The 25,132-nt window shown below is 44.2% G+C and overlaps 2 protein-coding genes across 5 annotated transcripts in view; both read left to right on the top strand.

Moving 5' to 3' along the window:
* CLTRN (collectrin, amino acid transport regulator) overlaps positions 1-3,679 on the top strand; it is a 29,487-nt gene extending 25,808 nt beyond the window's left edge. For all 4 annotated transcript variants that reach the window (XM_081948215.1, XM_081948217.1, XM_081948218.1 and 1 more), the window contains exon 7: positions 3,309-3,679. In XM_081948215.1, coding sequence (XP_081804341.1) covers positions 3,309-3,465 — 157 coding nt within the window. In that variant the 3' untranslated portion in view covers positions 3,466-3,679. The remainder of the gene's footprint in view (positions 1-3,308) is intronic.
* Positions 3,680-3,802: 123 nt separating this feature from the next.
* Positions 3,803-25,132, top strand: part of ACE2 (angiotensin converting enzyme 2) — a 55,498-nt gene continuing 34,168 nt past the window's right edge. The window contains exons 1-5 of the mRNA XM_081947336.1: positions 3,803-3,902; positions 7,020-7,298; positions 18,926-19,075; positions 19,408-19,501; positions 24,717-24,860. Of these exons, the coding sequence (XP_081803462.1) occupies positions 7,041-7,298; positions 18,926-19,075; positions 19,408-19,501; positions 24,717-24,860 (646 nt within the window). The 5' untranslated portion in view covers positions 3,803-3,902; positions 7,020-7,040. The remainder of the gene's footprint in view (positions 3,903-7,019; positions 7,299-18,925; positions 19,076-19,407; positions 19,502-24,716; positions 24,861-25,132) is intronic.

Here is a 25,132-nt window from a genome sequence, read left to right as displayed (position 1 = left end):
TTAGAAGAAATATCAAATAGTTGCAACCATTGGGATTATATTGAATTATATTGGAGAAAATAAAAATGGTACTGTCAGCTGTCTATCTTCACTTTCTTTGAAGCTCACTAGCAACTCCCATAACCAGGGAGGAGGGGGCATTTGGGATGGAAACAGTATTGGGGATATGAAAGACTGTTGTGAGAAATTGGAGAGTATGAACACTGACAGGAACCAGGCATGCCAAATCGAGCCATCTTCCCATCTTCAAGGACGCCAGCCCTGGAAAAGAAATTTACCACAATGCCAGAGGCACCAAGTTACCAAAACATCAGAACAGGACTTGATTGGACTATCCTCCCAGGGAGAGGGTTGGGGATTGTTTTCAGATATAAGATTTTCGTACAATTTCTCTTCAGAGCTTGCCTCACTCACTTGCACTCAGCATTTCTAGTACCTTTTCCCTATGGAGTCAAGAGTCATTCTTTCCTTTTTCCCTATGGAGTCAAGAGTCATTCTTTCCTAGGGAATTAGACCCACTACGGCTGGTCTGACTGGTACGTTGTCAACCACCTAAATGTGGAAGATGCCATATTGGACTTATCCAGGGTTTTGATTTTAGTGATAAACTAATTGTCAGCTCCGAGGCCTGGAGCTGCCATTCAGCAGCTTGGCCCAGCTGCCAAGACTCAACGTCCCACCTACACAAACTGAAGAAATTCATGGTAACAACCCATGATTAATTGCCGGGTGGTTTCATTCTGAGTTACAAGGTGATGGGTGTGCGCACACGTGGGGTGCGGCTTATCTTAATTATCAATGTAGCTATAAAAGGTGGTGGGAAGCACAGGGTGGGAGCTCTGACAAACTCCTGGACTTTTACAGAAAGTGGCAGATCCATTCTGGCCATGGGAACAGATAGCCATGGACTTCATCGTGGATTTACCCGACAGCCAAGGAAACAAGGTCATTTGGACAATAATAGACCTGTTCTCCAAGCAGGTTCATTTTGGAGCATGTACCGGCCTTCCATCTGCTAGGAAAGCTGGCCAAACTGTTTATTACCCATGTCTAAAGACTCCATGGCATCCCCAAAAGGATAATTTCAGACAGGGGAGTGCAATTCACTGCCCGGTTCTGGCGTAGATTCGTGGCAATGGTAGGGTCTTCACAGGGACTTAGTACAGCCTTCCACCCCGCAACAAATGGTGCAGCGGAGAGGGCAAACGTGATGGTGGAGCGCTACTTGAGATGTTATGTCCAGTACCAACAGACCGATTGGGCTGAACTCATCCCCTTTGCAGAAGTTGCATATAACAATGCAGTGCACAAAAGTACGGTGTTTACCCCATTCCATGTGGCCACAGGGCAGGAGTTTGTCCCAATTCCAGAGTGTCCTCAAGTGCATCCTGATGACACGACCTCGCAGGAGTGGATAGCCTGGATGCAAAAAGTTTGGAAAGTGGTGAGGGATACGTTATGTCACTCTTTTGCCACATATAAAAAGAGTGCCGATAAAAGGTGGAAGGCACAAGAACCTTTCCATGTAGGCCAGAGGGTATACCTCTCCACTAAATATCTCAATCTGCCATTGTCACGTAAGAAACATGGGCCCAAATTCATTGGGCCTTTCCCAATTGTGCAAGTTATTAACCCAGTCACAGTGCAGCTAAGACTCCCCCCTCTACTGGGGAAAACACATCCAGTCTTCCACTGCAGCCTGCTCCGATCAATCCAAGCCTCTGATATCAGAGGAGACCCACTACGGCCGCCAGCCCCGGTTACTGTAGATGGGGAACAGCATTATATAGTGCAAGATATACTAGATTCCAGGTGGCACAGGGGACGGTTACAATACCTTATTTTATGGAAAGGTTATCCCCTGTCAGAGGCATCTTGGGTTCCTAGCAAGGATTGTAGGGCACCCCGCCTGGTAGCGAGATTCCACCACAGACATCCCACAAAACCAGGGGAAAGGGGTCCTTCAACTCCTAACTAACTGAAATTCATAGCTCCCCAGATGCTGTCTCCATGGTAGGGGCCGCATGTCAGCTCCGAGGCCTGGAGCTGCCATTCAGGGGAGAAGACTAGGCCAGCTTCCAAGACTCACCGTCCCACCTACACAAACTGAAGAAATTCATGCTAACAATCCATGATTAATTGCTGGGTGGTTTCATTCTAGATCACAAGGATGGGTGTTCTAGATCACAAGGATGGGTGCGGCTTATCTTAATTACCAATGTAGCTATAAAAGGTGGTGGGAAGCATAGGGTGGCAGCTCTGACAATTCATTCATTGCCTTAGTGCTTTGTTGGTCAGTTCGTGCCGAAGGAAGAATACAAACTGCATTTCAAACTGTTTCTGTGTTCGGCTGCTTTCATTATCCCTTCGGAACCTGACACTAATTATGTGGAACATTTCTAGACAAGTTATGAAAGCATCAGCTATTTCCTGACATTTCCCCATCACCCCAATTTTCTGATACTCAAAGAGATGCTAAATGGAGGCACTATTGAGCTAAGAATCTGATTCCTTTATGCAAAGTTAGAGTAAAAATGTGTTTATATTTGTGTCCAAAGCAGCCTTTCAAAGTTAGCTAGGCTTGTCAGGCAGTTTTTGCTTGTCAGGTAGTTGTTTGGGGTCTGTTGTAGGATGAGGGATTTGGGACATGTTTACATGGATAGTGAGAATTCAGACAGCCACCCTTCCCCTTGTGTGAGGGTTATGGAGGTCTAGATCTTTTCCTAAGGGCAGAATCCCAGGGCAGACCAAAGGAGACTCCTCTATCACAGTAAATCAAGAGTTACCATGTGTGTTTTAAATAATTAAATTATTGAATCCTTTAATAGCAAAAGCATTGGAACAAGGAAACTGTATTTGCTCATCCCTCTCAAATTTCCTGAAATAGGTGGTAGTGGCATTTTAAAAGAGACATGGCTGAGGAGAGGCAGGTACAGAACGTTCAATATTTTTGAGATAGGACTTTGTAATTGAAATTTGTTTAAAGTATGAATATTAGTGGTTGTACTTCTGGTGCTCTCAGGTTGGTATTGATTCCAAGCAGTTAGTGGACACAGCTGTGCACTTTTCTGGGCAACATTTTGCCATTGCCTCCTCCCTAGAGTTGAAAGAGAACTGTCTTTGTGCCTAAAGAGTGACTTCAACTCACAATTTCCCAGTTTGTGGCCTCAGCCCTTTAACCACTACACCAAAGCTGTACTGTATTGTAATATTTATAGAAGGGTAATTTATCTGCAAAATTAAGACTGAAAGGCTATAGCTTTTCATATTTTACTGACAGTAGCAATTTTATTCTCTCTCTTTTCCAGACATAAGAATGCTGAAAAAACAGAAGATTTAGATGATATATACGAAGCAACCATAACAATGGAAAATAGAACTCCCTGTCATCCTTTAGATTTAAAAGCTGGACAGATTAATGGAGTCTATGCAGCAGCAGATGACGATCGGTTTACGCCCTTATGAAAATAAATGGATGCTGTTTCTCAGTCTCTTTCTGAGACTCTGACCTCCTTTTATCTGGTTCTTTTGCTGAGTATCAATAACTAGATTATATACTTTGCTTCTTTTTTGCCCTTGGGTGCATTTCTTTTGATAAGCGTGCTTATAGACCTGATTTCCTCATTCAAGGCAGTGTTCTTCATGAAAACATGTAAATGTTTAATAAAACTTCCACTGTTAAATGTTCTTTGGATGTGTCAGTGATGAAAGGCCATAAATGCTTCCTTATTATGATTTATTCATGTCTTCACCTTTTCTATTATTTTATAGCAAGAAACATGTGAGCTGCTTTCTTCTAACATACAAGCCAACTTTTGCTACCATAGGATTCTATTTATCTCAATGAGCACCAAAGCAACAACAAAATATAATTATTAAAAACTGGTAAAAAATAACAAATGGTAGGTTATGTTTACAATGTGCTCTTGGATATCTGTATGGTTAAACTAGTATACATGTTATTACAATTATCCCACTAGGGTCTTTGTACTAAGTAACTGCAAAGTTTTATTGTGGTTCATAAATTAGGGTTTTGTCCTGCAGTGATGTAATAAATATGTTTATTTTGGCATATTTTATCAGGGGCACCAATTGCACAATATGAATGGAATAGCTGAAGTAGAATATAGAATAGATAGAATATATATAGAATAATAGAACATACATCAAAGTTGACTATTAAAAAGGGGGATGTAATATATTTTGGATTTTTGAACAGTGAATTATAACACAATTAAGAATCTAAAAGTTCAAAAACTGAGAAATGGTCAAACAAAGAAAATAGGTATGGAAGAGAGCAGAATCTGTTAAGAATTAGTAATAATTATTTTAATGCTGAGAATAGTGGGGAAAATCAACCCCCACGCCTTTCCACTATTCTGTTGTTGATTAGTCTGTTTATCAAATTGGATGTTTTCAGGGAGTTATGGCAGCAAAGATTATTTATTTATTTAGGGAATTTATATTGCCGCCTATTCGCACATGGTGATTCAAGTCGTCTTACAAAATATAAAACCTCATATAAAAACAATCAAACTAATAAAAGAAGTCATATAATAAATTAATATACTAAAATCACCACCCTCCCTGGCGACAGCACCTCACATGAGGCTTCATCCCTCTCTGGGTTTCCCAGGTCCGCTGGCAGAACCAGGTCTTCAGTGCTTTCCAGAAGAGTGCTAGAGTAGGAGTCATTCTAATCTCTGTGGGGATGATGTTCCAGAGAGAAGGGGCCACCACAGAGAAGGCACTTCTTCTGCGTCCCATCAATTACAAAGTGATGGCAAACCTTTTCAGCACTGAATGCCCAAACCGGAATGCATGCACTGGAGCGCCAAGAACCCAAAGACCAGGTGGCCTGTGCACATGCCTGCACCAGCCACCTGATCTTTGGGTTTCTGGCATACACAAAAACCAGCTGGCCGGTGCGCATGCACATGACGGAAACCAGAAGACCAGATGGCCACACACATATGCTCACTGGCCAGCTGGTCTTTGGGTTTTCAGCGCTCCAGCACACATGAAGATCACGCACACCGGAAACCAGAAGAGCAGCTGGCGAAAGCGCATGTGCCCACAGACAGGGCTCTGCATGCCACCTCTGGCACACGTGCCATAGATTCGCCATCACAGATCTAGATCATTAACATTTCTGAATTTAAAATCTGCAACATACTGTAAAAGTTATGTTAATGAAGTCACTGAGCGGTTTTTTCCCCCTTGGATTTAATTATTTATAAATAGGAATATTTTGTGTTTATGCTGGAACCACGAAAAAAAAAAAAAAACTTTTCTCATAGCCTGAATGCAATCTGAATTTATCCTAATCCTTATATTTGCTCCTGGAAAGCCTTTCCTCATTTTCCAGTGATTTACATTTGCCAAAAGAGAATTTTGGCCTGATCAATTTAAAGATGTCAGTTGAAGTAAGTTTCAACTCTAACCAGACATAAGTTACAAACTTTGAAAAATCATGACACTCATTCTTGTATAAGACCACTCTGTAGAAAATTTTGCCATCAAACAGTGCTTGGAATTTGTGAAGGCAAATGAATGAATCAGGCAATACAGACCAAAAGACTATTAGCATTCTGCCTATTGCTTTTATCTTTAACATAAATGCTAAATTACTTGGCCCCAGGATAAACATGTATGATAATCTTATTTATTGTGATGGGACTAACGTCCAGTGCTACAACTGCAGCTATAAAGCAATATAATCTACTCAGAAATCAATACTTTTAATTTCAGTGGGAATTAGTGACAAAGAGCTGCCTTAATTCTCTACTCTAAACCAACCTGAATTCAATACTATATTAAGCTATGTGGTGTGCTTCTTTGTGGCTTAGTGCATTATACAAACCCAGCACTGTAGTTTATAAACCACGCTTCTAGCTTGGGTAAATCTAAACAGTTGTGATTAATTCACAGGCTTTGTGTGTTGTATGAACAGATATAATTAATTCGTTATCTATTTACTTTACCTAATAAGTAAGTTGATCTAATTCAGGGGTGTCAAACTTGCGTCGTCACGGCATCATCATGTGACGTATCGGAACTCCCCCCCCTTTGCTAAACCGGGTGGGGGTAGGGCCTGCATGTGACACATCTGGCCTGCGGGCCCGAGTTTGACACCCTGATCTAATTCCTCCCAGAAGCTACAGTTTATACACATGCACACGGACATGCACACGCAACATTTATCCTGTAAGCATAGATAGTAAAAACAAATCACATTTAGAAATCCGACAGTGCATAGATAAAATGCCTTCCAGGAAAGGAAGATTATTATCAGCTTGCATAAGGCCATTAAGGATGAGGAGAAGGGTCAGTTGGGTTCAGGCAGCAACTTTTTCTGGGCAAAAACAACAATTATTTATCTAAACTATAAGATACTAAGCCAAGGGTTTTTTGCAATCATAGTAATGATGCACAGACAGTGATTAGCTAGACCACTTACAGGTAGATAAGCCCAGCTCATTTTCCTCATAAAGGAAAGCAGAAAAGTGACCTCATAAAGGAAGAGGAGGTATGGGTCTGAGGAGGCCCAAGGGACTATGTCCAGAAGTGGAATTATTAAAGAAAAAGATAGAAGAAGCTGAGGAAAAAAAAGTTGGAGGGAAGTCACACGGCTGACTCTTCTAAGGTGAGGAATGCCAAAGTTCACGTATTCATTTGATGCAGCTAACCGGAACTTTGGCATTAGGCCTTCTAGTCGTGTCATATTGTCTAAGTCTGTTTTTAAAACCTCCAAGTTCTCATCTCAGAAAATGTGACAGGGCAGATGATAACTAGCTCTATCATTGACAGGATGCTGGGGAAATATTAACTCTATGTAAAAGCCTTTCAAAAGAAAATCATAAAATGCTTACAGGTAATTATCTTTCTCCAGAAGTTAATCATTCACTTTTGCTTACTTGGCTTTAAAACACCCCCCCACCCCTTTTAGATTTTGTCCCTTTGCTGGATTAAAACTATAAAATGCCCTTGTGAATAGGTTTCTTCCTCTTTTTCTATAGCCAAGCACTGGATAAATACTAATGAAACAAGCACTGATCAGGAAGCCTTCTTCAAGGAGCTTTACCCACCCAGCATTTTTTGACCTAAAAGGAAATATGTTATCCTGGCTCTGCTTTACTTGGAGCCTTGTTGTTCTGGCTGGGGCCCAGGATGTGACCCAGCAAGCGGCAGAGTTTTTAAAGCAATTTGATGCCCGTGCAGATGATCTGTATTATAGTGCATCCATCGCTTCATGGAATTATAATACCAACCTGACAGAAGAAAATGCCAAAATAATGGTGCGTAGTGATGATGACTATTTGCTGTTTATTTCAGAAATAAATGGGAATGTAAAAGAGGATATTAAAAATTATCTGGAATGGTGAATGAAATAAAAAGCTAAGGATCAATAAGGAATAGATTAAAATCGTATATGCTGAATTTAACAGCAGCATAAAACCTATCTGAGGTTTATCTGAATTACAATTGAAGGCTAATTCCAGTCAGACAATAAATGTGGAAAAACAGTGTTTTGCTAAAAATGAATAACTAAGGCATTGATTACTTCATATAGAAGTGCATGATTATCTAGATCAGATTTTGTAAAACAGATGGAAGGATTTCAATTATAAAGCACTGTTATGCCTTTGTCTGACCCCTCATGGCTGAAATCTGAGACAATCTAAAAATGTTAGTTGTGACATTTCCCCTAAAATATTTAAGAATCATGCTGTACTAATTTTATTTTAGTCTACTGTTTTCAGTAAAGGTTACACAGCAATATGATGTGATCCTCTTTCTACCTGGCACAACTAATACATGTGAATATTCAAATATCCTACCTTGTCTTAACATATTTTAGCAAAAGCAAAATCAGTGACCCAACTGAAGAAAAAGAGATGCTTCTCCCACACTGACTGCTGTGTATCCCAACAGCTTTAGTCACCACACTATAAAAAAAGATGTTGAGACTCTAGAAAAAGTGCAGGGAAATGGAACCAGGATGATTAGGGGACTGGAGACTAAAACATATGAAAAACGGTTACAGGAACTAGGCATGGCTAGCCTAGTGAAGAGAAGGACCAGGGGAGACATGATAGCAGTGTTCCAATATTTGAGGGACTGCCACAGAGAGGAAGAGGTAATGCTACTTTCTAAAGCACCTAAAGGCCAGAGAAGGAGTGAATGGAAACTGATCAAGGAGAGATTCAACCTAGAAATAAGGAGGAATTTTCTGACAGTGAGAACAATCAACCAACGGAACAGCTTGCCTTCGGACGTTGTGGGAGCTTCATCACTGAAGGCTTTCAAGAAGATACTGGACTGCCGTTTGTGAGAAATGGTGTAGGGCAGGGGTGTCAAACTCATGTCATCACAGCAGCGTCACTTGACATGTCAAGTGAAGGGGACTTTTTTCCCCTTCACCAAACCAAGTGGGGGCAGGGCCAGCACATGATGCATCCGGCCCATGGGCCACAAGTTTGACACACCTGGTGTAGGGTTTCCTGCTTGGGTGGGGGTTTGGACTAGATGACCTACAAGATCCCTTCCAACTCTGTTAATTTAATCTAAAAATCTAATGTGTGATGGGAGGGAGATTTTCTTTTGTGCTGTTGGGATGTACAGCAACCAGAGTGGGAGAAGCATCTGTTTTTCTTCAGTTTAGGTCACTGGTTTTGCTTTTGCTAAAATATGTTAAGACAAGTTAGGATATTCGAATATTCACATGAATATTCACATGAATTAATTATGCCAGGTAGAAAGAGGGTCACATCATGGAAGAAGGGAGGAATCCACTGGAACTACAGCTATTCTATCTAAACCCATAATTGATTCTATTTATTTATAAGTTCATATTCCTGTTTTATTGATATTAACAATCCCAATAGCTTTCTATAGGTGTAACAAGCTTCAAGATATTCCACTTTGCCCTATTCTGATTCCCTCCTACTGATATCATATGATTTTATTGCTGTGCTCTGCCAGTACTTTTTGAGGACAGCATACAGATCAAGTGGGAGAGGGAAGTCGAAACACCTCTCAGGTTACAGTCCAGTTCAGGTGTATCAAATGAAGGAACAAAGGTGGGCAATGCTTCTTAATGTTACAAAAAGTTTTCTAATGACTAGCTGGAAGAAAAACGCTCTGTTCATACCTCAGAAATACTCATCCAATGAGGAAATATGAGTTTTGCTAACTTGTGCTTTAAATTTTGTACCTTGAGAATTTTATAATATGCATCATAAAATTTAAATTTGAGTAAGCAGATTTCCAGCTATTTTAGCTATTTTGTTTTATTTTTATTGGAATTATGAGGCTTAACTAGGTGACATGTGTTACATCTCATATGTTGCCCCACTTCTTGGTTTTGATTATTCCAATAAAACATCAGATGGCAGCCCACATACAGATTGGAATGAGTGGGGATACTTAACTTTGAGCTCCTTGCTTTAAAATCAGCCCTTTCTTTCTTTCCTTGCAGGGATTAAAAATCTCATCTCCATTGATTCTAATCAAAGTGATACAATAAGTAGGTGACCTATGTCAGCAAATATACAGGGCATTCAGAAAGTATTCAAACCCTCTTCACTTTTGTTAATTTTGTTATGCTGTCTACAGTTGTTGAAATAAGTGGTGGGATACGACCGGTATGCCCTGGTACGGGCATACCGGTGCCTGCTGGGAGCACCAGGTACTGTTCCGGTACGGTGCTCCGGAGGACCCACCTACCTGCCTGTTCTCCTTACCACTATTTGAGCCGATTGGGGCGTTTGCTCACATGCACGGAGCGTAAAGCACCTGCGCGATGCTCCGCCGAGCAGCTGGAGCGTTGCGGGCGGTGGGTACGCATGCGTGCACTGCACACATGCACATAGTGGGCGCCTGGCCCGTTGCACCGTACGGGTTGTAACGGGATCCGGAACTCACCACTGGTTGAAATTCATTTTTCCTCATTAATCTACACTCAGTACCCCATAATGACAAAGTGAAACAGAATTTTAGAAATGCCTATAAATTTATTAAAAAGAAAAATACTGAAATATCACTTTGGCTGTATAGTTTACAACTGTAAGTATCTTTGCAACAACATATGAAATTTAGTTCTGGTGCCTCCCTTTTCCCCTGATTGTTGCTGATATGTTTCTACACCTTGAATGAATTACTATTATTTTATAATTATATTCTGTTAACAGTGTCTTTGGTTCCTCATTATCAGTAGTATGCATCACAATACTTCATGAGCTTCTGGATTAGTGGAATTCAGGGAGCACTAGATTGGCTTATAAAGAAGCCCTAGTAGTAAACCTAATTATTGTAGAAAAAACATGAACATTCTTGGGGTAAAAACAAGTTATGGTTGTGTTTCAAGCTTTCTCGCCAATATATGCCAAGACCTTTAGCACTCTGATCAGCCCATACTATTATCAAGGGTTGCTGTATATGGCATGAGTCAAACTAAGGCTTTTAATTAGTCTGCACCCTCTCTCTCTCTCTCTCTCTCTCTCTCTCTCTCTCTCTCTCTCTCTCTCTCTCTCTCTCTCTCTCTCTCTCTCTCTCTCTCTCTCTCTCTCTCTCCCTCCTTTTTTTAAACTGAAAAGCATTATGTAAATTATAAATGTGCATATGATTTTTACATGCAGATGGAGTACATGCATGTTGTTGACTGAAAAGAATAACTATTATTATTATTATTATTATTATTATTATTATTATTAATTATTATTATTAATAATAATAATACACAATGACAGAGTTGGAAATGACCTTGGAGGTCTTCTAATCCAACCCCCTGCACAAGGAGGAGACCCTATACCATTCCAGACAAGTGGCTGTCCAATCTCTTCTTTAAAAACTCCAGTGATGGAGGGTCCACAACTTCTGAAGGCAACCCATTCCATTGGTTAATTGTTCTCACTGCTAGGAAATTTCTCCTTAGTTCTATGTTGCTTCTCTCCTTGATTATTTTCCATCCACTAGTTCCTTGTTTTGCCTTCTGGTGCTTTGGGAAATAGGTTGAACCCCTCTTCTTTGTGGCAGCCCCTCAAATATTGGAACACTATTATCATGTCAACCCTATTTCTTGTTTTCACGTGACTAGACAAATCCAATTTCTACAACTATTCCTTATATGATTTAGCTCCCACCCCCCAATAATCGTAGCAGCTTTTTTCTGACTTTCCAGAATCTGCATTTTTTAAATAATAGGGTGATCAAAACTGGATGCAATATTCTAAATATGGTCTTACTAAGGCTTTATAAAGATACTAATACTTCACATGATCTTGATTCTATCGCTCTGTTAATACAACCTAGGATTGTTGGCTTTATTGATTGCCGTTGCACACTGGTGCCTGACATTTAAGTGATTGTTCACTAGGACTCCAAGATCTTCTCTTGTGAGAAGGCACAAAGAAAGAAATGAAAAGAAATTTGAGCCAGGTTTCACCTAATACATACATCAGGGACGTGCAGTCAGGGGAGGCAGGGGAGGCGGAGCCTCACCACTCTCATCATGAAAATAAAAAAGAATTACTCCAGGAAGCCGTGAAAGTGGCTGGGAGAGGCGCGCGGCTTGGTTTAGCCTCCCTGGACATCTCAGCAGCAGCCCCAAGTGTGCCGATCTCACCATTTTTTACATCGGGCGATCCTTGCAAGGGGAATGGGACCACGTGTGCAGGAGGCTCCTCAGCTCCAGCCTCAATCAGCGCAGCCGCGGTCCCCTTCATCTTGCCTCAGGAAGGAGGGGAATGGGACCACGTGTGCAGGGGAAGGGGATCGTGGCTCTGCTAATCTGAGGCTGTGCGCTGAGGAGCCTCCTGCACACGTGGTCCCATTCCCCTTGCAAGGATCCCGGGCTCGCCCGATGCAAAAAATGCCTAGGTACCATGTTTCCCCGAAAATACAACCTGTCCCGCACTCACTGACCTAGCGTTATCCTGAAAGCGCCAAGTTACAGGAGCCGGGGGTGGGGGGAGCGCTCACGTTGCTTGCCGCCTTCGGAATACCGCTAGGTTGGGGAGTGCCTGCTGCCGCCGCCCGCTGCCGCCCCGCGCTGCCGCCGCCCGCTGCCGCCCCGCGCCGCCGCCGCCCGCTGCCGCCCCGCGCTGCCGCCGCCCGCTGCCGCCCCGCGCCGCCGCCGCCCGCTGCCGCCCCGCGCTGCCGCCGCCCGCTGCCGCCCCGCGCCGCCGCCGCCCGCTGCCGCTCCGCACATAACTTCCAAACTCCAAAACTTTCAGCATCGGCCACTCTAGGAGTGCTCTCTATGGTGGGCCGGCTACTGGAAGACTCTGTCCGGAAAACTCTCTGTCCGGCAGCAGCCGGCCCACCATAGAGAGCACTCCTAGAGCGGCCGATGCTGGAAGTTTTGGAGTTTGGATGTTATGCACGGAGAGGAGCGGGGCAGCGGCGGCGGGGCGGCACGGGGCGGCGGTGGCGCGGCAGGTGGGGCGGCGGCGGCAGCAGGCGGCGGTGGTGCGGGGCGGCAGCAGGCGGCGGCGGCGCGGGGCGGCGGTGGCGCGGCAGGCAGCGCGGGGCGGCGGCGGCAGCAGGCGGCGGCGGCGCGGGGTGGCAGCAGGCGGCGGCGGCACGGGGCGGCATAGGGCGGCGGCGGCGCGGGGCGGCATAGGGCGGCGGTGGCGGCGCGGGGCGGCAGCGGGCGGCGGCAGCAGGCACTCCCCAACCTAGCGGTATACTGAAGGCGGCAAGCAACGTGGGCACTCCCCCCACCCCCGGCTCCTGTAACTTGGCGTTTTCAGGATACCGCTAGGTCAGTGAGCGCGGGACAGGTTGTATTTTCGGGGAAACACGGTACCTAGGCATTTTTTACATCGGGCGAGCCCGGGATCCTTGCAAGGGGAATGGGACTATGTGTGCAGGCGGCTCCTCAGCGCACAACCTCAGATTAGCAGAGCCGCGATCCCCTTCCCCTGCACACATGGTCCCATTCCCCTCCTTCCTGAGGCAAGATGAAGGGGACCGCGGCTGCGCTGATTGAGGCTGGAGCTGAAGAAACTTCTCCGTTTGGGCTGCGCCCCTGCGATCGGAGCAACCACGTGGTTTGATGACGTCACCAGCCTCACCAGTCATAAACGTCACCGCACGTCACTGACATACATATACATTTGATATTTCTTGCCTAGGTGTAAAATCTTATTTTTTTCTACATTGAATTTCATTTTCTTAGCTAGGGCCCAGGGTTTGTCTGTCAAGATCCATCTGGATCTTGAGTCTATAGCTGAATGATCTGCATTAATATTATACAAAACAAAATGCATGATGCAGTTTAAAGATTAAAGTATCAAGCTCCAAAGTAATTGTGTTTGACAGGAAAAATGGAGCGAACAATTATAATTAGAGTAAGTAGACGATTTTGTATGACTTGGTAGAATGATTATGATGATTTAAAAAATCAGTGGATAAATTTTAAAATGTAAATGCAGGTGGAAAGCTGCTATGGCCTATTTTGAGGAATGAGTGTTTGTCAAAAGAATTAAACATGGGCTGGATATATATCTGCCCACATTATTACATGGAAATTAAAGTTATATTTGTCAAGAGAAGTATAAAAAGGAGTTTTATATGGTCATAGTGGGATAATTAAACCTCTGAAGGGAGGGCCAAGGCTACAGCAGATAAGGCACATCTCATGAGGAGCTGCACTCTCTTTCGGCCCTCTGGGGCAGCTCACTGGGGCTTCTCCCCACCTGAGCGGGCTTCTTGCGCGGCCCAAATCTTCAGCCCACAGAACCAACACGTCCACGGTAGAGAGCGCCTACCCTGATGTCCTGTGCACCTGAGCCAGCCAGGCGCTTCAGAGCATGGATACGTGTCAGTGCTGTGGGCTGTAGGTTTGTGATGCACAAGAAGCCTGCTTGGGCAGGGAGGGAAGGAAGCTCGGCCTGCCCATTCTGGCCAGCAGCTATGCCCCATCGCCTTCCAGAATTGCCTGAAGATTCGCTTTTAGGCAAAGATTGCAGTTAGAGGGAGAGTCAATCAACCAGTATATGTCCTCTCTCAGGTCAGCTGCCCTCTATTGCGACTTCACTAACCTGGATGATAACTTGTTAGATCAATTAGTCTGTGGGGTCAGTGATCTGAAACTCCAGTGTCACCTGATAGCGCGCACAGAGCTGACTCTCAAAACCACTTTGGATGAAGCAAGGGCTTCCGAGATGTCTAAAAAAATCCTCTGCAGAGATCCAAAGATATCAAAATGCCCCTTCGTCCACCTTGCGAGCTGCTGCTGTCCATCACGATGACGAGGAAGAGGAGGATGATATCTCAGATGAGGAAGATAATGTTATCCGCCTGCGGACAACATCTGTCAAACGACGCACAGGAAACAGAAGTTCCCCCTTCACCCTGTGCGTTGGCTGTGGCGGCAATCATGCCAGCGAAACTTGCAAGTTTGAAGCCTTTTTGTGCCGCTGCTGTGGCAAAAAGGGCCACCTAGCCAAGGTCTGTCGAGCTCGATCCCCTGTGCCTGAGCAACACCCAGGCAAGCGAACTGGTTCAAAGCCAACCAAATGTCCTTCCAGGCTGAGGGAAGACTGTTATGCTATCTCTAAAGATAGCAAGTACTTAGAGCTGTCTATCAAACTCGAAAAAAAATTCCTCAGTGTCCACTTTGAAGGAGCACCCAGTCAGATGGAGATAGATACTGGATCTTCACGTTCCCTCATTTCTTGGAGCACTTTAAAATGTTTAGTGCCTTCAATGGTGAAGAACCATCTATTTCCCTGTGCCGTCCATCTGTGCGACTACCAAGGACAGTCAATTCCTATTCTAGGCAGCGGCCTCTTTAACGTAGCCACCAAGCATTTTACTGGTTGCCTTCTGCTCATCGTGGTCCAAGATCCCCTTCCTACGTTACTGGGTCTCCACTGGTTCCAGGCTTTGTGGCTTGACGTCATTGGCATCCATGCCACAGCATCCGAAGATTTCCAGTTCCTGACCAATGAGTCCGCTTATGTTTTCAAAGATGGTTTGGGTAAATATACAGGCACCTCTATATCTTTTAATTTGGATCCCCAGGTAGCGCCAATTCGCCTTAAGCCTAGAAGGGTTCCTTTTGCACTCCGCCCTAAGGTGGATGCTGAATTGGATAAATTGATAAGCCAGGCTGTATTGGAGCCTGTAGATCATGCTCGTTGGGAAACACCAATCATTATTCCAATTAAGCCAGATGGTTCTATAAGGGTGTGTGCTGATTACAAGATAACTTTGAACAGAGCCTTGCAGGCCAACCCTTACCCTGTTCCAGTGGTGCAGCATCTGCTTCATTCACTGGGACAGGGTTCCATCTTTACAAAGCTTGACCTGGTGCAGGCGTATCAGCAGCTCCCTGTGGACAATGCCACTGCTGATGCGCAGACAATCGTTACCCACAATCGTTACCCCAAGCTTTCCACTGTCGCTGCCTGCAATTTGGGGTTAGTACAGCCCCAGGGATCTTTCAAAGCCTTATGGAGCACCTGCTCCAAGGGATCCCTGGGGTAGTACCCTATTTTGATGACGTGCTGGTGAGCAGTAGTGACCAGCACATGCTCATTTCCACCTTACGTACTGTGCTCACCAGGTTCCGCAACATTGGATTGCAATTTTAAAAATCCAAATGCGAAATTGGGGTCCCTCAATTGGAATTTTAGGGTACCTGTAGATAAATCTGGCATCCACCCCACCCCATCCAAATTAGAGGCCATTCATCATGCACCCACCCCTAACAATAAAGTGGAGCTCCAATCTTTTTTAGGCTTTTTGAATTTCTACATTGCTTTCTTGCCACATAAAGCTTTGGTTGCAGAGCCTCTCCACCGGCTCCTCTACAAGAAAGTGGCCTGGAAATGGGGCAAAGTGGAAGCTCATGCTTTTGCAGCTGTCAAATCTTTGTTGACATCTGATTCTGTATTAGTGCAGTATAGTGACAGCCTGCCTCTTGTCCTTGCATGCAATGCTTCCCCATATGGAATTGGCGCTGTGCTTAGCCACAGGCTGCCCAATGGGTCTGAAGCACCTCTTGCCTATTATTCCCACATGCTATCCTCTACAGAACGTAATTATGGCCACATTGATAAAGAGGCTCTTGCCCTAGTGGCTGGCGTAAAACACTTCCATGATTATTTATATGGTCGCTATTTCGAGCTAGTATCTGACCACAAACCTCTTCTGGGGTTGTTGGTCGGTGATAAACAAACCTCCTTAATTCTCTCACCTAGAATGTCCTGTTGGGCAGAATTTCTAGCTGCCTACAATTACCGGCTTTTCTATCGCCCAGGCAAAGATTTGGGGCATGCTGATACCCTTAGTCGCTGTCCCCTCCCCTTGCCAATCACTGACACCCCCCCTGCTTCTGTCATGCTTGTGGAGGACCTTCCAGTCCTCCTCTCTGCCACTGCCACTGCAACCCATTCAGCTAAAGATACACCTTGTCCAAAGTCCTTGACTGAGTGAAAAGGGGATGGCTGCAGGGTCCCCTGCCAGTAGAGTTCTGTCCTTTTTTTACTAGGCAACTTGAATTCTCGGTGCAAAAAGGCTGCCTGTTATGGGGGAATCGGGTCATTGTTCCCCCCAAGCTACGGCACCGCATCCTGACTTGCCTTCATGACGGCCACCCTGGCATCGTCAGGATGAAGGCTTTAGGCAGGAGCTACGTGTGGTGGCCACGGCTTGACCAGGAAATTACTGACTGGGTTGCTGCCTGCCAGCAATGCCAACTCTTGCGGCCCGCTCCCCCTTTAACTCCTTGAGAGAGTGGGAAACTCCTAGGGGCCTATGGTTGCGAATCCACTTGGATTTCGCTGCCCCGTTCCAGGGGTGCACTTTCTTGGTCGGGGTTGATGCCTATTCTAAATGGGTAGAGGTGGCTGTCATGGCATCCACGTCCGAGGCCATAGTCCAGGTATTGTGAAGACTATTCACCACCCATGGACTCCCTGACACCATTGTCACCGATAATGGCCTGCAATTTACATCAGCCCAATTTCAGCTGTTCTTAGCTAGCCATGGCATTGCCATGCGCAGATTGCTCCATTCCACCCTGCCAGTAATGGCATGGCAGAATGAACAGTTAGGTCTATCAAGGCTGGGTCCCCTCAATTGGGCAGAATGGGTAGACAAATACCTCCTCACGCAACACACTATGCCATGCCCCCTCACTAACCGAAGCCCTGCCGAATTACTGATGGGTAGCCATCTGCGAACAAATTTAGATAGACTTCATTCCAGCTATGAGGCTGATAGGCCCCCACCTCCTACTGAAGGCCTGCGAGAGTTTGTGCTGGGGGCACAATATACGCCAGGAGTTATGGGGGCAATCTGTGGTGGCTACCGAGACTAATATTGCAAGTAACAGGCCCTTGCTCTTACTGGGTCTGACTAGATGGCGGCCGCATGTGACGCCACCACGTTAATCAGCTCCAACGGTGCCACCCCACCCCACTGCTATCAGCTCAAGCTGCGCAGCCCTAGTTGGGGCCAATGGATCCCGCCATTCCAACCACAGAAGGCCCTGCTGTCTGCACCACCCCAGCACCTCATCGCTCGTGCCCACTGCCAGGCTGACCTGGGGAATTGGAATGACATCCCGACGACAGTGTTCTGGATGGCCTGCCGACCTGGTGATGGGGAGTTCCGGCGCAGCTGTAACATCCCTCTCCAATCGCTGAGCCGCCCACTCTGTGAAGATCTGGCAGAGTGCACAGGCATCCAGCGTATCTCCAGGACTATGCATGCGCCATCTGGGGAGAAAGGGGTGTTGTGTCCAAGCTCCAAAGACATGACTCCACAAGCCATGGTGATTTGCTGGAGGCATGTCAGCAGAAGCAAGAAAATAAGTTGCATTTGATCTGTGTTGCCTCAGTCCTGTTCCCTCCATCACCCTTTAGAACAGTGGGGCTGTGCAAGAGGAACACCAGATATGGCACCAGATGGGAAGCAGTAAGGACTTTGCCGGATGGGAAGCAGTTGCGCTTCCTTGGCAGAAGTGGCAGGGGGCTGCATGGGGACCAGCTGGCTCTTCTGGGGTGCCCGAGCCAGCCAGGTGTTCCGGACTGCGTATGCACCATGGTCTGGAGGGATGGGGTGGCGCAGGAAGCCGGCTCAGGCAGGGAAGGAGGGAAGCCCCGACAAGGTGCCCTGGCATGGCCAAAGGAGAGCGCAACTCCTTATGCATGGAGACATGCCAGCCGGGAAGCAGTCACACTCCCTTGGAAGAAGTGGTGGAAGGAAGAGGCTGCATTGGCTTGTTCCGAGTCTGGGAAGGGGCTTCAGCTTTCCAGAGGAGGAAGGCGGCATTCCCCGCCCAACTTTCTCTCCCTGTCCAGGGCTACAGAAATGGGTCGTCAGTGGGGATGTCCCGCCACCCTGACAGGGACCAGAGGACCCCCAAAAGGCAAGGCGGAGTGGCGCATGCGCACCAGACAGCTGGTCTTCACACGTGCATGTGCGCAGAAATGAGCAAACCAGTGGCTGGTGCATATGTGCATGCCAAAAACCAGAAAATCATGTGGGTTTTGGTGTGCATATACACACGCTGCCATTTTGGCACTCGGTGCCAAAAATGTTTGTGTGCGCTCCCGTTTTGGCACTTGGTCATAGATTGAATATGGTTTTTGTTGCGAGGGGGGGGGAGAGAAGAAGAATGTACATCTTGTACATTTTCAAAAAACAAGCAACTTCCTTCCCTTAGTACCAGCAGATTTATGCAAATGTTTTTAAATTGCAAATCTAGACATACAACTGGCAGGGCAGAAATCTACTCTGCAAACCTGGCCATGAAACAGATTTGCATCAACTTTCAAATCCTGAATGTGTTGCATGTAATTAAAAAGAGACGGGAAAAGAGGGGGGGGGCGAGAGTTCCGAATCCTCAGTTCAGTTCTCAACGAGCCTGATAGAAAAACTCAAAATTCTAATAATTTTTTTTCAGCATGAAAAAGACAACATATTCTCCAAGTTTTATGAAGAAGCCTCCAAGAATGCTAGCATGTTCAATGTGAATCAGATTGCTAATGAAACCATCAGGCTTCAGATTCGTTTGCTCCAGAATGGACCAACAGATTCATCTACAAAAGACCAAGTATGTTGCCAAATGTCATAGACCACTTCTATGCTAAATTCAACTCAGGTGTTATGTACCAAATGGTTTCTGTTCTTCCTTCATTCCCGTGAGGCATATATAGTAGTATAAATAATAGCAGCAGTAGAATCACCCCAAATTAATCCATGCAGGATGAAGGCCACTTCTTGAATGTTATGGACTGTAATCTACCACACTGTGGAGTGCGGGTTGGTAGATAGATGTTCGCCCTTATCTTGTATCTGTCTTTGCTGCCCCTGCTGGTGTTTGAATAAAAGAAGTACTTTTTTTATGCTTCTTTCAAACAAAGCTTCTTCTCATTTAAATTACAGCTGGATACTGTTTTACGTAAAATGAGTACCATGTACAGCACTGGGACTGTGTGCAAGCAAGATGATCATTTTAATTGTTTGCCCTTAGAACCAGGTAAGATCTATAAACAAGTACTGCTATCTTTTATCTGAGGGACCGTCTCTCTGATTACATCAGCCTACCTCATCAGATCTGGCAAACCATGGGATTATATCTGGTGGGTCCCAGGAGATGAGCCTACTCTGCCGTGGTGTCTGCCATGTGGAATCTTCTCCTGGAAGTGAAATTAGCTGCATCCCTCTTAACATTCCACAAATACCTCAAGGCACTGTTGTCAGGTCCAGGGATCTGTGGGACTAGGGAGATTTTGCAATCTCCCTAATCCCACAGATCCCTGAATCTAATTTTGCAATGACTCCCTTACTGTAGTTAATATCATTCTCTCCTGTTTCTTGTGCCTTCCTTATACTTAAATTTTAATTGTGACTTTTTATGTATTTATTTTACTTTATTGATAAATGCTGCCCAAAGTAACTTTCATATCAGATGAAAAGCTGCACACATAATGGTAAATAAATAAATCTTCCACCATCTTCAGCTTGTACATTAATTGTTAAATTGGTTTGTTTGGATATTTTTGTTTATTATAGCCCCTGTTTCTTAATGGCACTATGTTTCATGCTAAACTAAAATAATCCAACTGCATTTGTGCGCGCACCGCACGCACGCACACACACACACACACACACACACACACACATGTATACATATACAGTTACATACCCATTGTATCAATCTCATTTAAATAAGCAGCATTTTTCAAAGTGTGCAGAAAGAATAAGAAGTAGCTAGAAAAACAAATTAAATGTAGAAATTTTATGAGAAAATATAAAAATAAAGGAAATCTAAGAGGCCTTTCCCTCAATTTATTTATTTGGTCAGCACTCATGCATACAGGAAGAGATTTTCAACTGTATCTTATATATTCAGTCGAGTCAAATGCAGGGAAAGGAATTGTGCATTTCATCAATGAGCTATCTGAACACAGCATTGTACATGTTACAAGCATAAAAACATCATTTGAGGCTCTTTTTTCTGAAGTATTTGAACAATTGGGATTCCACCATTAATACTATATGGCAATCAACATTTTAAGTCATGCTCACGATGATTGTTGGGAAAGCTGAAAAATGCTCATACTAGAATTAGAAAAAGAGGATGGGGTATGACTGTAGGACAAAGAGGAACTACAGGTGAAACTCAAAAAATAAGAATATTGTGCAAAAGTTCATTGATTTCAGTAATGCAACTTAAAAGGTGAAACTAATATATGAGATAAGACTCATTACATACAAAGCAAGATAGTTCAAGCTATGATTTGCCATAATTGTGATCATTATGGCTTACAGCTCATGAAAACCCCAAATCCACCATCTCAGAAAATTAGAATATTACATGCAGTTAATAAAACAAGGATTGTACATAGAACAATATCCGACCTCTGAAAAGTATAAGCATGCATATGTACTCAGTACTTGGTTTGGGCCCCTTTTGCAGCAATTACTGCCTCAATGCGGCGTGGCATGGAAGCTATCAGCCTGTGGCACTGCTGAGGTGTTATGGAAGACCAGGATGCTTCAATAGCGGCCTTCAGCTCTTCTGCATTGTTCGGTCTCATGTCTCTCATCTTTCTCTTGGCAATGTCCCATAGATTCTCTATGGGGTTCAGGTCAGGCGAGTTTGTTGGCCAATCAAGCACAGTAATCCCATAGTCATTGAACCAGGTTTTAGTGCTTTTGGACCACTGAGCAAGAGGACTTTGGATCACTGTGCTTCATTAAGACCAGGGTCAACGCAGCAGTCACAATTATGACAAATCACGGCTTGATCTATCTTGCTTTGCATGTAATGAGTTTTATCTCATATATTAGTTTCACCTTTTAAGTTGCATTACTGAAATAAATGAACTTTTGCATGATATTCTAATTTTTCGAGTTTCACCTGTAGTGTAGAGCCCTACTTCTAAATCAGTGGCTCCAACCGGGTGACAAGTGGCCAAACTGCCAGAGATCCTTGCTTTTCAGTTGCCAGTAGTAAATGTCTGATTTGCATGAAATAAGACAACATCCATTTATAATATGCTGGTGAACAAATATGCAGACGTAGTAAGAGTCAGGGGGACCTGGTTAGACTAATTTCAGGTCTGTCCTTGCAGATTTCAAGGTTAACATCAAGTTTAGGAAGTGGGTAACTGGTAATTCTTGAGATTCTAGCAATTGTGAGAAGCACTACTCCAAGAGAGGGGGGAGTTGGGCGGGAGAGAACTGGACTCAATAAATACAGGTGAAACTCAAAAAAATAGAATATTGTGCAAAAGTTCATTTATTTCAGTAATGCAACTTAAAAGGTGAAACTAATATATGAGATAGACTCATTGCCAGGCCTGCAGTTATATTCCTTTTTAGTATCTTTGGCCTGCCACACTCTCTATTATTTCATTATGTTGTTTCATTAGTGTAGTAATTGGGAGGGAGAATAGAAAGGAGTAGAATTGTGGAATGTGTAGTTGTCATTCCTTTTTAGAAGCCCAAGGTCATCTTTTGTCTCCGCACCTCGGCACCTGACCGGAACCAGCTGGGTGGAGATGCCAGCGTGGCCGAAGAAGATTGGACCATGTGATGGATTTATGGGTGTGGGGATAAGATCATGAACTTTCAACTGGGTGGAATCCCAGGAAGCTTTTAGATTTGGGATTACACAGTTATGCCAACATGTCTGTCTTATTAAATTGGAACTTTAAGGATAGCTCTGCCTTGGACTCTGATTTAATTCTGCATGATATTTGGAATGCTGACACTCATTACATACAAACCAAGATAGTTCAAGCCATGATTTGTCATAATTGTGATGATTATGGCGTACAGCTCATGAAAACCCCAAATCCACCATCTCAGAAAATTAGAATATTACATGCAATCAATAAAACAAGGATTGTACATAGAAGAATATCGGACCTCTGAAAAGTATAAGCATGCATATGTACTCAGTACTTGGTTTGGGCCCCTTTTGCAGCAATTACTGCCTCAATGCAGCGTGGCATGGAAGCTATCAGCCTGTAGCACTGCTGAGGTGTTATGGAAGACCAGGATGCTTCAATAACAGCCTTCAGCTCTTCTGCATTGTTCGGTCTCATGTCTCTCATCTTTCTCTTGGCAATATCCCATAGATTCTCTATGGGGTTCGGGTCAGGCGAGTTTGCTGGCCAATGAAGCACAGTAATCCCACGGTCATTGAACCAGGTTTTGGTGCTTTTGGCAGTGTGGGCAGGTGTCATGTCCTGCTGGAAAATGAAGTCAGCATCCCCATAAAGCTTGTCTGCGGAAGGAAGCATAAAGTGCTCCAAAATCTCCTGGTAGAGGCTGCGTTGACCCTGGACTTAATGAAGCACAGTGGACTAACACCAGCAGATGACATGGCTCCCCAAATCAACACAGGCTGTGGAAACTTCACACTGGACTTCAAGCATCTTGCAGTGTGTGCCTCTCCATTCTTCCTCCATACTCTGGGTCCTTGTTTTCCAAATGAGATGCAAAAGTTGCTCTCATCAGAAAAAGGACTTTGGACCACTGAGCAACAGACCAGGTCTGTTTTTCTTTAGCCCAGGTAAGACACTTCTGACGTTGTTTGTTGTTCAGGAGTGGCTTGACAAGAGTGGCTTCACGACATTTGAAGCCCATGTCCAGGATCCGTCAGTGTGTGGTGGCTCTTGATGCACTGACTCCAGCCTCAGTACACTCCTTGTGAAAGTCCCCAACACTTTTGAATGGCCTTTTCCTGACAATCTTCTCCAGCTGTGGTCATCCCTGCTGCTTGTGCACCTTTTTCATCCATACTTTTCCCTTCCACATAGCTTTCTATTAATGTGCTTTGATACAGCACTTTGGAAACATCCGACTTCTTTTGCAATTACCTTTTGAGGCTTTCCCTCCTTATGGAGGGTGTCAATGATGGTTTTCTGCACAACTGTCAGGTCAGCAGTCTTTCCCATGATTGTGATTCCTACTGAACCAGACTGAGGGACCATTTAAAGGCTCAGGAACCCTTTGCAGGAGTTGAATCTAGAATATTGCACCTTTTCATAATATTCTAATTTTCTGAGATTGTGGATTTGGGGTTTTCATGAGCTGTAAGCCATAATCATCACAATTATGACAAATTACAGCTTGAATTATCTTGCTTTGCATATAATGAGTCTATCTCATATATTAGTTTCACCTTTTAAGTTGCATTACTGAAATAAATGAACTTTTGCATGATATTCTAATTTTTTGAGTTTCACCTGTAAATTCAGGTTGTTCCTTCCGTACAGTCTTCTTAGCTATCCAGTAGTGGATCACCATGAGATCTTGGGTGCATCTCAGGCTGAGATAGGAGTACCCAAAATTTTAAGTGATTTCAACCTCCATGTTCCAGGGGAGAGTTTAGTGCACCTTATAAATTCATAACCATGAAGTGTTTACAGCCCCAAGTTACATGGATGGGCATGCACTGGATCTGATCTTGACTTCAGAGCAGATGAGATATGATATGGAAGTGACTAGTAGCTCTGTTTAGGGTTATCTGGTCAGTAATGGGGAAAAATAGGCAAACTACAGCATCTGGAGATGTGTGTGAGTGTTAATGATGAATTAGATGTCAATTGAATAGAGTCCACAGAATGTGCAAGGTAAGATGATCTATAAAATGATCTAATATTCTTTTGAGTTTGCATGGACTAAATAAGTTGCCCAAACCCTGCCCATTTGATTCAGATCTCTCAGGCAGACCTGTTAAGAATCCCTTCTCCATCCAAACTTCATAAGAGTCAGATAGTAGGAATTTTCTGTAGTAGCCCCTGTTTTATGAAATATGGTACCCTAGTACGTCATATGGCACCTTTCCTTCTTGTATTCAGAAACATTGTGAAAACCTTCCCTTTTAAATGAGCTTTCAGCTAGAAATGATTGACACACAGATGTGCCTCTATTGTGTACATCGATTAGTTATTTCTAATTGATTTTTTTGTATTATTTCTGGTTTGTTTCACTTTGCTGGATGTCACCCCAAAGCAGGGGTGTCAAACTGGCAGCCTGCAGGCTGGATGCATCACACACAGGCCACGCCCATCCCAGTTCTGCAAAGGGGGAAAACATAGCGAAACGTCATGTGATGGTAACATGAAGCGGCGAGTTTGACACCCATGCACCAAAGCACAAGACTGGTGCTGTTAATGAGGAAACAAATAAACAGACAAATAAATAATGGGAACTAATCTGATTTTATGTGACAGGTTTGGATGACATAATGGCAAACAACTGGGATTACTCAGAGAGGTTGTGGGCCTGGGAAGGCTGGAGAGCTGATGTTGGCAAGAAGATGAGGCCTTTATACGAAAGTTACGTTGAACTGAAAAATAAATACGCAAGACTAAGGGGTAAGTTACAATACCAAAGATTACCAGTAGGAATATATTTTTCTCCTCTTGAAGATGATATTTTTGAGTCTTTTGTATTTTATAAAGGTATTTTTTTCATGAGCATTACTTCTTTAATATACATGGCTGATTGGGCAAAATGCTGCTAAAGTGGAATGTTATGAATTTTCTTAAAACCAGCACCCTCAATTTATTTTGTACCTCAACCCTCATTGCCCACAGTCAGCGTTATGGTGGAGAAGGATTCGGTAATATTAATTCATTGAAGTAGC

The sequence above is a fragment of the Natrix helvetica genome, assembly GCF_964273705.1.
Source record: "Natrix helvetica genome assembly, chromosome: 3".
Classification (NCBI taxonomy): Eukaryota; Metazoa; Chordata; class Lepidosauria; order Squamata; family Natricidae; genus Natrix; species Natrix helvetica.
This window is presented reverse-complemented; position numbering and strand designations above follow the sequence as displayed.